Below are 13,071 nucleotides of genomic sequence, written 5' to 3' on the forward strand. Positions count from 1 at the left end.
CAGTGCCTCCCTAGCACCTGGTGGGTACCTGGCATTCCTTTGACTTCCAGGCCTTCCCCTGCCGCCTGCCTGGTCCCCTACCTGGCTCCTCCCCGAAGCCGAGGAGCGCTGTGGCCCACCGCGGGCAGACTCCAGACACCTGCTCTTTACCTGGCCACGAGTCCCCAGTCTCAGCTGCCCCACTTTGTACCTACAGCTTCCCAATAACCAACCCCTGGTCTGGTTAGGGAGTTTTTCTAACCAAACAAGAAAATAAAAATAAGCATTTCAGTGTTTTAAGCAGCAACGTAAAATGACTTTTCCCTCCCATGGAAGCAGGACAATCAAGATCAGAGTCTTCTGTTTGTAGAGAAACAAATGTTTTGTTTCATCCTCTTCTTTTTTTTTTTTTTTTAAGATTTTATTTGAGAAAGAGTGAGAGAGAGCACATACAGAAGGAGAGGGGGAGAGAAGCAGACTCTCCGCTGAGCAGGGAGCCTACCACAGGGCTCAGTCCCAGGACCCTGGGATCATGACCTGAGCCGAAGGCAGATGCCCAACCGACTGAGCCACCCAGGGACCTTGTTGAAGGTAGAAGGAGCAGACTCTGAGGGGCGCATCCATTCTCCTGGGGTGCACAAGGCACCAAGGCGAACAGCTACCCCAGCTCCTTGCATTGAATGTGCCAAAAGTCTTCCTGCGGGCTGCTCGGGGTGACACAGCCCAGGTACATGGCCTTCACAGCTCCCCTTTTTAATTATAATTGCAGAACGTGCTTGCCTCACCTTCCAGATGACAATGAAATGACATCAGTTTTCGGGGCCACCAATAATGGGACTGGGTTTCCGAGGTGGAATTGGAGTGGAGTCTCGTTTGGGAGTGGCAAGCGCGGTGCTTGCGGTGCTGAGTGATCGGGGGGGGGGGGGGGGGGGGGGGGGGTTGACAGGAGGGCAGGAGGGAAGTGCTGAGGCCGCTGCAGGCTGGCACGAGAGAGGTGTGAAGGGGTGAAGGATTAAAATAGGGCCACTGGGAAGTTGGGGCAGGAATATCACACTGGGAAAAGGAAAAGGGCAGGTAGGTGAGGTGGGCAGATGGATGGGGAGAAATCAGCTGAGTCATGAAGGCCAAAGAGATCTCAGGCTTCACAGGGTCTTTCATATGCAAAAGCAATGCACTCCTGGGGCACCTGTGAGCTGCAGCCTCAGGCTTCTCCTGGCCTCCGGCCTCCGGGCCTCCGGGCCTCTGGGCTGTGAGGTGGAGGCCTCAGCACCCTCATCCTTCTTTGCTGGCCTTCCCTTCCCTGGCTCTGGCTTCTACCTGTAACTCAGGGTTCTCATGCGTCCCTCTGACGAAATCACAGCTGCTCTCACCAGACCCCTTCCACACCTCTCTGCTCTGAACAGGACACTCAGTTTCACTTGAATTTCAGATAAACAATGAATACTTTTTTAGTGTAACTATATCCTACACAGTGTTTGGGATGTACTTGTACTAGAAAATTGTTCATTGTTTATCTGAGATTTAACTGGATGTTCTGTATTTTCTCTGGCAACCCTCCTGAGCTCTATATGATGTCAGTTTGGGGTCTTTGTACCACCCTCCAACAGCTGGGGGCTCCTTCAAGCTTTCCCTAGATGGATCGTGAGGAAGAAACTCCACCTCAAAGCACTCACAGTATTCCTTTGCAGAGAAGGGAGCATCTCAGAATTCCCTCTTCCAGTGACACCCTTGGGATCCCTGCAGGGGGGGGGGGATGCTGACCCCCTTCAGCAGATGCTCCCTCTGGATGGAGAGGAGGGGGACAGCCAAGTGTTTGGCCATCGAATAACAACATCAACGTCCTCATCAACCCATTTCAGCAACATGGTGCTTTATAGGTCAGATACATTCCCTCATTTAACTTTCAGTAGGAGTTAAGGAGTTTTATAAGTGGGAGACTGAGGCCCAGAATGCAGAGATACCTTCACACATAGTCCTGGGTGTCTGAAAGTGGAGCCAGAAGTGAGGGTTCCCTGCCTAGTGCTACCTCTTCTCCTTCAGGATGCCTGATTCTTCCTCAACAAGGCAGTGAGGTTTGGCCTGAGCTCCCCCATCCCCCTAGAGGCACCCCTGTTTCCCAGGATCTTGTGTTCCTAATATGATTTTTTTTTAAAGATTTTATTTATTTATTTGACAGAGAGATACACAGCAAGAGAGGGAACACAAACAGAGAAAGTGGGAGAGGGAGAAGCAGGCTTCCTGCCGAGCAGGAAGCCCAATGCGGGGCTCGAACCCAGGACCCTGAGATCATGACCTGAGCCGAAGGCAGATGCTTAACGACTGAGCCACCCAGGCACCCCCAGGATCTTGTGTTCCTGAGGGGCGTCCATCAAATGCCTGAAGGACCTACCCAGCTCTGAGGTTCTGCCCCTCCTTCCCACTTCCAGTCCTACTCGGGAAAAATCCCACCCTTGGTGGCTTCATCTCCACCTCTTGGGGTTTCCCAAAAGATTGTCCATGAAGCACTTGTCCCACCAGATGCTCGGCGACAAGATGTTGCTGTGATCCAGCGAGTTTGGAAAGCACTGATACTCTGATCCCTTTTGAGCATGATGATGCATAATAACATATTAAGGGCACTGAAATGTCCTGCCTAGAAAAATAGCCACTTGACTTTGACCCCAATTTTCCAAAACATGTCCAACCATAGAAATTATCAAGTAACAGCCATCGACATTCTGTGGAACTAGGATTCCATACAACCCACGTTGAACTAAATAGAGATTTAGTTCAAATCTTTGTTTGTATAGCTGAAAAGCATTGAAAATTCATTAATTTATTGAGCATTTATTAGAGGTGAGTTGAGGGCTTCCTAAATTCAGAGCCTGTGCTAGACTCCAGACCACACACAGACGTACAATAATAACAGCTCATTTTCATGCAGTTCTTACACCTAGCCAGGCTCTCCGCTGATCTTTGTGATCTCCAGTGATTACAAGGAGCCTCTGAGATGTGGGTTTCACACCCATTATAACGATGAGGAGACTGAAACATGGACTAATGCTGTGAGTTGCCCAGGTCAGCCTATAGCTCCATCTCCTCATGAGTTGGTTTTGCTCTTCATGATTCTACCCAGTGGCCTCTTGGAAAACGTTGCATTTTGCTGGGAAATTTAGAGCCCGGGAGGAATGACGAGGGTGAGTCTGAGACCAGGGCAGTGGCTGGGATCTCAACCCCTATCCCCTCCTCTTCTCCCGCTTTTGTCCCCACAGGTCTACCTGGCTGAAGCCGTGCTGTGGGAAGAGAGCAGCCGTGTGGCAGGTATTTTTGCTCAGTGCGAGTCTCAACAGTTTCCTGGTAGCCTGTGTAATATTGGTGGTGATTCTCCTGACTCTGGAACTTCTAATAGATATAAAGCTTCTCCAGTGTGAGTAGCAAGAGAGATACATATGCAAATACATATGATGTCAATATTCAATGTGCATCCATCAGGGGTCCCCAACCAGCAGTGCCATCTGCCCACCTCCCCTTCCCCCTGCCCGCCCAATGCCACTGTCACGCCCCTGGCCCCATGGCTCATGGGGATTACTGCCCAGGGAGGAAATCTGGCAGTTTCTCTCCCCGTCATTCCCAGTATCCGTTTGCCCCTTCTCCCCAATGTGGCCTCTCCAGAGCCCCCGCCCCAGCATTCCATGATCAGAAACTGATGAGATCTAAAACGTTGGGGACCCCTGTGTGCACTTTTTTTTTTTTTAATTGTTCCCATTTGGAATTTTCCAGGTTGGACTTTTTTGTAGCTTACAGAGAGTTCTTGTGTGTGGAAGTGATCACCTTGTAGTAACTGATAATAACAGCATCCACAGTGATGATAGGATTGCTTGTATTTTTATGCAGCCGTAAGTTGGCAGAGTTACTTATGTCTGTGATCATCTTGAAAGCACTTTTCCATACATCCGATCCTAGCAGCAACCCTGTGAGGTGGACATGACTGATTTTATCTCATCTTATAGGCAAGGGAATTAACATTTGGAGAAGTTAGAGACTTTCCCTAGGTAAGGGACTTCAGGCCACCAGGCCATTCAGTGGTCCAGCCAGTTTCCTTCCCACCATAGGTCTCTTGGTGTTCGTTCTAGTCTTGTGTTTATGGGAGCCTGCTGCACATGGCAGTCGATGGCTTGTCCCGCTACCTCTTCTGCCCTCCTGGATGTCCTGTGGTAATGTGGCCATCGAGGCAGGGGCACTTCCTGCCCCCAACCCTTGCAGACCCCTATTTTAGTGCACGAGTGGGGGGAGCCAGGAGTCTTCACCCTTGGCTTTGGGTGAGTGAGTGTTTTGTGGTAGAGCTCCTGGATCCCCGTATTTCCCCGATTCAGGAAGTGGATTATTCAAGTGCAAATAAAAAAGAGATGAAATTATTGGCCCCCAAGATTCTGCCATTGGCAAAATCTAGGACAATAGATCCAGCCACCTCCAAACCCATTAAGTTGACCTCGACTTGTTTTCTCAAATGCCCTCAGTTCTTTTACTGGAGCCTCTGTTTTCAGGGTCCATCAGAGCTCCTTCCACACCCTGTGAGCCTTCCCTGCTCCCTAAGAGAGAATGACAGGGAGTACAGAATTGCTTTTGTCTGATAAGCCTCGTTGGGTTTTGTGCAGCTGGTGGCCCCTTGGTTCCAATCAAAGGGTCTTCCAGCATAAAGTGACCAGCACTGGTTTTACACTCAACCTGTCTTCAATTAAACCATGTTGTATACTTTCCCTCCCACTCATCCATATGTCTGCTTTTTATGAGGCCTTGGCCATAACAGTCTTTCTTTCCCTGTCGTAGGTTATATTTGGGGCCCTCGGCTGCTCAGGTTGTGACAAGGCATTGAGTAGAACTGAGAACCTGGCCGACACTGGAATTTTGCTTAAAATTAAGTATCCAGGAGATTGATTTTGGTGGGAGATCCAATAGCAGCTCATAAAAGGCATCTTAAATTCCATAAAATGCACAATCAGAGATTTATTGCTCTTCTAAAGCAAACCATAAAAAAAGGCACAGGAATTCATTTGAGAAATAATGGGGAGAAATTTTATGTTTTCAGAATCATCTGGAGGTCTTTTCAGAGTCACACAGGCCTCAGACTCTCACTTCCCACCAGTCCTCATGTGGCCTGGGATGGAAAGAATCCACGTGCCTCCAGGCCTCATCCTCTAAGGGGGTCACACTGGCCCAACGCCAGGGGACCCTGAGGTCTCCCACCTGGAACCTGGTATTGCAGCCTCCCCCTCCCCCCTGCCACCCCGGACATGCTCCAGGACCGGGTTTCTGCCCACCCCCAGGGTTCACTGATCTCAGCGCTTTGGGGGAGTCTGTGGGTTCTTGTCTTTCAGGCCAGCCTTCCCCACCGAGGCCCTGGGTATTCTCCTTGAGCCCCTAGGGCTGCATGCTAAGCAGGCCTGGCCCAAGCCCAGGAGAGAGGCAGCATAGGTGTGTTTTCAGCAGCATGCCTGCACCCTGTTTTGGCCCCGCCCTGTGGTATCCCTTTCAGGACTGCCTTCTGGGAAGCATCCCCATCCATCCATTCCCCATCAGAGCCCACCTGACCCTTACCTGGGCCCCAGCACCCTGCTTTTGACCTCACTACCTGATAAACTATGCCCTGCTTAGGCTCGGGGGCTGGTCATGGCTCCCGTATTTTAAAAGGGTCTTTCAGAGAGAGCGCCTTCACTCCAGGGATTGTCTGGTGGAAGGTGGGGTGGGAGCTTTCAGGGGCTCACGGCTCTCCCCACTTGCACTCTGGAGTCTGGAGGGCGAATGGAGCAACATGGAAGGATAGCAGACCCTGGCTGCTTGTGCTTCCCCGGTCAGGAGGTGACATGCCCCGTACTGGGCCTGGCTTCACCCTCATCCCCCAAACATCCTCGTCGACATGGCCAACTCTACACTCAGAGTTTTCACAATGAATAGTCAAAGTTAGCTTGTCTTGAGTCCCACTAACAATGACCGGAGCTTTGGGTGTGAATTGTGGTAGGGGTTTCTGAAAGCTCATCTAGACTTGACTGAAGCTGCCTACCCTACTCTGAAAGCCACGAAGGTCTTCATAAGCCCCACTCTGGAGGGCTCCTTTCTGGGAGAATGGCTATGGCTCCCAAGCCCACCAAGGCCGATGGGACTGAGCTGGAATTCTGGGAGGCAGCTGATGGGGGAGACAGAGATGGCCTCTGAGAGGAAGGAACAGCACCACTGGCCCTCCGTCCTCCCACCACCTCCACCACAGACACCATTTTAAGCTGCCCTTGATGTTCTCTGGCCTGATTCTGTCCCGATCTAAATGTTCACATGAGCAGGCCCCGGGCTCCCAGAGGTCGGCCTCCATGCTCTGAAGGCCATCTACCAACGCACCTAACTCCTTGCTCCTAAAATTGGCCCATTATTGTGTTCGTTGCAGTTTCCAGCGCATTCCAATTTGCCGGCATAATTCACTGGATCAGTCTGGTCATTCTTTCTGTGTTCTTCTCAGAGGTAGGTAAAGACTTGGGCCCTGTGACCTCTTTAGGGCAACTCCTGCCCTGGGGAGACCAAGCTCTGTTCCCTAAACATTTATCAGTGTCCCGCCCTCTGTTGGACCTCAAGGCTGCAAAGAGGGGGAGACAAGTCAGGGGCTGGGCTCTGGGCCAGGAGGTGCCACTGGAGGAGCAGCTGCTGATGCCTCCAGGGAGGCCTGGGCCCCAGCACATGACCCCTGCATGGAATCCCAGAGGCTCAGCAGGTGTCGTCTGAGTAAGGGGTGGGCAATGACATGTGTGAAGGTGAGACTGAGTAGGATGTGGCTGAGGGAGAGCGAAAGGTCATGCATCCGGTAAGGAGCAGGCAGGAGGCTGGGCTGATGCCCAGGGGGCCTGCAGGTGGAGAGAGCGGCTCGGAAGCTGCCCCTTGGGGCTCAGGCATGCAGAGGGCAGAGAGGATGGAGTCGTAGGCCTGGGCAGTGGACTTGAGCAGGGGCTCCAGGACCGTGGGGTCTGGCTAGGCCGAGTATAAGCAGAGGGGCACATGAATGGAGTGGTGACATCAGGGATCATGGACACCCTTTACCATTGCTCGAGCCAGTCAATGAAGCCCAAGTCGGGATCTCCGTGTATGAGGTAAGAGGGAAAAAGCTCCTGGGGACTCCTGGGCCACTGGGTTTTAGTGCCAGCTAGTTGCCCGGTGTGAGACTGAACTGTGTGGGCAACCAGGATCCTAGCACCTTGCTCTCTGCCTTTACACAGGGGTGAATGACCCTTGTTTTGAGCACATGAAATTGACTTGGGACTGCTACAGGCAGGGTCTGCCAGGGTGGCTGGGAAGGTTGGGCTTTATCTTGTGAGCAGTGGTGAGTCATTGAAGGATGGGGGAATTTCATGTGGAAATCCAGTTCTTCCCAACAGAGCGAGAGACTAGCCTGAGTCAGCTGGTCACTGTCCCTCTCCAGCCGTGTGCCCTACCTCCACTGCCCCAGGCCCACATCAGCTCATGCAGAGGCCCCAGCGGGGCCTTTCAGCGGGGTCAGCAAGCATGGGGAGAATGGCAGAAAAAAAGCCTATTGGGAAGATGCATGCACATGTACATGTGTGTGTGCGTGCACACGCACACACAGCTCACATCAGTTGAGTGTGGGCACAGGGGGCTCTGGATCCCAGAGCACAGCAGTGCCTTGAAGGGAAGAAGGATGCTCATGAGTGAAGGTGTGGAAGTACAGAATATTTGGAGACATGACCAGGAAACCCAAAGAGTTAAGGGTCCCAAGGTCCCCTTGTGGGCCAGCTCTGGCCCCATATAATGGCCCCCTCACTATCCTTCAAAGATCAGTCCAGAATCCTGAGTCTGGATATGGGGTGTGGTAGGGCTGGGCGACAGGCATTCCAAGCACAGAACATTCCCTTCCCAGGCCTCGACTCCCGCAGCCCACAGAATTGGCAGGCAAACCTGGACCTGAAGCTCCGGCTGTGGGGGCAGATCCCAACCAGCTCGCTGAGACCATTGCCCTGGAGGTGACTCAGCAGCCCCTCAACAGTGCCTGCTTCCCAGACTACTGCTCTTTGGAGGGTCTTGCCCTCCCCAGCTCCCTCGCCTCCACTCCCCATGATCCCGTCCCACAAACACATGGGCTATGTATGGCCAGATGTCTCCTTGATGCAGACCTTGGAAAATGTGTCATGTGTCTGTGACTGCCAACAAAAACGTTTAATCAGTTGCTGTGGTTCTTCCCTCTATCCCTCTGCTTTGGTTTTATTGGCTTTGCAGAATTTATTACCCAGCATGAATTTGGCATTCCCCTCCTGTCACTGCCAGAGACAAGCCACCTGAGACAGTCAAGCCCCTGTGCAGACACACACCCAGAGCGGGAGGGGCTGGGGCTTCCCTCCGGCTCAGCAAGTGTGGTGGGGGGATGACTGTGCCCCTGACCTTGGCCTTGTTGAAGACCAAAGACCAGTTTGTGTGGAGCCATAACGGGGTAGTATCAGAGGGCTAATGGGGGCGTCACAGGGCACCCTGCCCTGCGTGAACACAGGGGCTGCTACACAGTGATCTGAGGATGAGGCAGCCCAACTCATGAGCCTGAGTTTTCACATGTCATGGAGTGCCCGAAGAACCAAGCATCAGAAGGGGCTAGAACAGCCTCAGAGAGTTACCCCCACCCCTGTTCCCCAGAGGGCTTGGAGTTGTGTGAGGGTGTTTGTGCTCCTCAGTGACTGGGGCACCTCTAGTGAGAAGGGCCAGGGGAGCCAAACGTCCCTCAGCAGTGCATTCAGTACTGAAAATGCTGGTAGTGGCCTTTTTCAAACTCTACAGACAAGGAGAGCAGCCTGGGGTTACCTGGCCAATTCTGGCCAAACTGGGCCCTCAGGGCTCCTAATCTGGGCTGTCACCCCTGCATCCCTCTGTGGCCCTGGTGCCAGCAGGTTGTGAGGGAACCAAGGATCTGGGGGAAGGGCCAGGGCCAGGAGCCGAGAAAGAAGAGATCCAGCCCTGCAAAGCGTCTGATCCCTGACCTAGTGCGACCGGCACGCCTGCCTCGTCTAGTATGAAGTGAATGTCACCCCTTAAAGGCTGGCCCCATTTTCCTCAGGAAATACGTAGAGACGTGGCTATAGGCCGAGGTGGGGGTGGGGGGGGTCATTCCAAGACTCCAAGCCTGGCTGGACTGAACGAATGGGTGTTCATTCACAGATTCTACAGAGGTTTGACCCAAAGGGCTCCTGATGCTGTGGTACCTTTTGACTAGTCCTGAGCAGTATTCTGGCCCTTGTCTCAACTAAGCTTTAGGGCAACCCAGAATGTGGGTGTGACATCTTATAAGTTGGGAAACTGAGGCCTGGAGAGAAGTGGAAAGCTGCCCAGGGTCTGCAGAAATGACAGGTGGGACCGGAAGGAGGCTCCACCCCATCCTTTGCCCATTTCAGTGCTCTAAGGGCCGCTTCAAGGCAGATGGGTCCCCTGGGCTGTGCGGGCCCCAGAGGACACATCTAGACCCAAAGAGAAGGGTTGAGGCTGCTCTGGGCTCAGGTTGAGGACATCTGTTCAAACAGGCTGTGCTACTTGCCTGAGATGCTTCTCAAAGTGGTGAGGGTGGGTATCCCCTCAGTCAAGCAGGCTATGTGGGGTCCCTACAGGGGCCCAAGGTGAAAGCAAGTGCCCTCAAAGTTTCCTGGGCCCTGATAGTCACTGTGCTTCCAGATGGCTCTGGAGCACCCAAGAACGAGCAGAGCTTTTGGAGTCCGGATGGAGAATTGTGCAAATGCTGTTTGCAAAGCACAGGCAACCCCACCCTTGGCTGGTCCGCTTACAGCCAGGGAGCCCAGCTGCTTCTCCTCCCGAGCCTGTGCAGGCTTGGGGCCTGGCCAGACTGGGCCACCCTGCAGCAGGGTTCTTGCGCAGGCCAGGAGGGGCTGGCCCTGTCCCCTAATGCTGGGCGTGCGGGGATTTGGATCGGCCCCACTCTTTTCCTGGAAGAGGAGAAAGCTGACGCATGGCTGGCCCTCTAGATCCGAGCCTCAGGGCGGTGGTGGTAGTTGCAGTTTCCTCCTCCTCCTATTACTTTATTGAGGTGAAATTTGCATGACTTAACTCTTTTAAACTATGCCATCCAGTGGCATTTGGTGCATACAGTGTTGTACGTCACCTCTTTCGAGTGCCAAAGCGTTTTCCTCCCTCTCAGAGGAGGCCCAAACCCATGATGCAGTCACTCCCCATTGCCCCTTGACCCAACCCCTCCCGACCCCTGATCTGCTTCCTGTGTCTGTGAACTTAACTAGTTAGTCTGGGTATTTCACACAAACAGCATCACACGATATGTGATCTTTTGCATCAACGTAACATTTTCGAGTTTCCCCAGGTTGTTGCATGGGTTAGTGAGTCATTCCTTGTTATGACTGAATACAATTCCATTGCATGGAGAGGCCACATGTTGTTTTTCCACCTGTCAGCTGATCAGGCCTTCTCTCACCATCACTGTGAGGGCCACCTCCTCTCCAACACGGCCTCTCGGTCCCGAGGGAGCCTGGCCTGCTGGCTTACCTGTGCCGTGTGCCCAGAGAAGGCCATTGCCAAACCAAACTGAGCCAGCGCTGCCTCTCCAAATCAGCAGCCACCCCAAGACTCTGTACTCGTGAGGGGGGCCCTCTCCCACCTGCTGCTTGCTCCCAGGGGTGAGCCCCAGTCATCACACAGAAGGCAAGAGGGCGGTGCTGTGCTTTACGCTCTGAGAGATGATGTATCTGCGCCCCTCGGTGTCTGATGAGGACTCAGCAAGCGGGAGCCAGTTTGGCCCTGGAGGTGCAGGATGCCCTAGGGCAAGTGACCGGAGCTCTCTGCGCCTTGGCCTCCTCCTCTTTGACCTGAGGGAATTGGACCTGTCCTAGGGGCTGGGCTGCCTTCTTGACCCCCCCTAAGGTGGAGCATGCTCACACTTCAGGGAGAGGATGTATTCCCTGTCTCCCTTTCCACGTTTCAGAGAGGTGGAGGGAAATCGGGGCTCCAGACCTGCCTTACCCCCAGCTGAGAGAGCCCCTGCACATCCTGTCCCTTCTGACTTCACTCGTCCCATCCATCATGTGAACAGCGGCTGCCCCACCACCTCGCAGGGAAAGCCTGATAGGATTATGAAAGTGCCCTAAAAAGACTGAAGAGGAAGAAATGGGTAAGAGCTCAGAGCACTGGACTTCTCAAGGGATCAGGCTTGATTCAGAAGGTCCGTTGCTGCCGTCCCCAGCTCGTGCCACGTGCCCCCCTGGGGCCGGCCCTAGAGCAAGCCTGCCGTGACTCCTTGCTGCTTTTCCATCACTGCCAGGAGCCCTCCGTCTTTGCACGCCTTAGCCAGGTGTCCAGGGTGCTGCGCAGAGATAAAAATCAGGTGCCACTGAGCAGGCCTGGCTTCAGGGTGTTTGTGGTCAGCTGGGAAGCAGCCAAGCAAACGTGAGAGCTGAAGTGCAAGCTTAAGGCAGTCATAGAAGCAATCTGCCTGCAGACGTGTGAACTTCCAGGTGGGTGAGCTGGAAGGACCTCAAGCAGCGGTCACAGAATGCACAGGGGACAGAGGTGGGAGCCAGCACCATGTGTCTGGTCATCCACTATGGCAGGAGAGGTGGAGAGACTTCGGGGGAACCCCGGCAAGACCAGGTCACAAAGGCCCCTAATGTCTTGCTCAGGAGCTGGGGTCTTGATCCGAACCCAGTGGGAGTCCCCGGAGGCCTCTAAGCAGAAGAGGGGTCTGATGAAATTGGCTCTTTAGAGAAATCACCCTGACAGCCACGTCTGGAGGAAGGGGGAAGACTGGAATTTGGAGACCATTTAGGAGGCATGGCTCAGCTATGTGAGGTTAACGGTTTGAACCGGAAAGTGGAAGGGAGATGGAGAAAGGGACAAGCGGGAAAGAGATTAAAGGCTACACTGATCATCACTGATCATCACTGGTGCCCAGGGGTTGGAGGGAGCACGGCAGTGAAGAAGACAAGCCAAAGAGGCGATAGTGATGGGGTTTACCAAGCCAGAGCTGCTGTAGGAGGAAGTTTCTAAGCCAGACACATGGACTTAGGGGGCTTCCAGGTATCGGTGGGAATTGCAGCCAAGGGTATGATCGTCCAGGGATGAGGGGAGGGAGAAGAGAAGAAACTGGAGTCCTGGGAAACACTGTTGATATGGACAGGTGAATGCAAAGGTGTGGCCAGGGAAGTGGGAGGAGTACCCAGAGCCGCTGGTACCCTGGAGACAGAAGGGGGGTTCCTTGAAGAGGTGGGAAGTGCCCAGCGCACCACACGACGCCACACTAAGATAAATCGCAGGACATTCTCCATGAGACCTGACAACAAGGGGTCATCGGTAACCAAGGTGTGAGCGGTTCCACCGCTGTGGTGGGGCTCATGGCAGATTGCAGTGGTTTAAGTGGAGACGCATCCTCCAAACCTCCACCTGGGAGAAGGGAGACAGCAGTGGCCAAAGGGAGACATGGGGTCAGTGAGGGATGTTTTAGAATGGAGGAAATTGAGAAGGTTCTTGGGCTAAGAGGAAGTTCTGGAACTCAACTTTGCACAACTTGTGTTATCTCAGGCTTGCTTCCTGACCCGAGGGCTGGCACAGAACGCACACACTCAACATTTAAGGGACTGACATTTGGTCGTGTTGTCCACCACCTCATCCTCTACCCTACGGACCTCTTACCCATTCTTTTAAGGTAGCTGGGAACCTCCTGCCAAAATGAAGCCAGCACCAGGGAGAGCGCAGCCAGTTTGCCTGGGAGCCCAGTCCCCCGGAGGTATCGGAGGTGTTGGCTACTGTGACTGGTCAGGAGGTTCACGTGTCGACTCCTAGGGAAGACACCAGCCTCCTGGGGAGGAGGCAGTCTCTGGCTCACTGCTCTGTGCCCATGGATTTTGAGGGTGTAGGGATGGAGGAGTGAAGGGGAGGCTGGTCCCTCTGCTCCTGTTTTATCAACACCTAAGCCTAGGAGGCGCTATTGTGCTCCACGCATCACCCCCAATCTGCACCTGTTACCCAGAAAGCCTTTCTTCTGCGCACCAATTCAAGACTGCTTTCAGCCCTGGTAAGGGTTCCTCACATTTCTTTCTTCTTCCTTGTGGCTGGATCCTGGAT

General features: G+C 53.5%; 1 protein-coding gene across 6 annotated transcripts in view; it reads left to right on the top strand.

Moving 5' to 3' along the window:
• The window catches only part of TMEM266 (transmembrane protein 266), a 126,030-nt gene that overhangs the window by 75,035 nt on the left and 37,924 nt on the right, over window positions 1–13,071 (top strand). For 4 of the 6 annotated variants that reach the window (XM_045899604.3, XM_064570071.1, XM_045899602.2 and 1 more), the window contains 2 exons: window positions 3,231–3,385; window positions 6,392–6,465. In XM_045899604.3, the coding sequence (XP_045755560.1) occupies window positions 3,231–3,385; window positions 6,392–6,465 (229 nt within the window). Of the gene's footprint in view, window positions 1–397; window positions 707–3,230; window positions 3,386–6,391; window positions 6,466–13,071 lie in introns of all 6 variants that reach the window. The other 2 variants (XM_045899605.3, XM_064570072.1) reach the window with 1 other exon arrangement.

The sequence above is a fragment of the Mirounga angustirostris genome, unplaced genomic scaffold (assembly GCF_029215605.1).
Source record: "Mirounga angustirostris isolate CCGP_5_RB_7025 unplaced genomic scaffold, mMirAng1.0.hap1 SCAF_9, whole genome shotgun sequence".
In the NCBI taxonomy this organism is placed as follows: Eukaryota; Metazoa; Chordata; class Mammalia; order Carnivora; family Phocidae; genus Mirounga; species Mirounga angustirostris.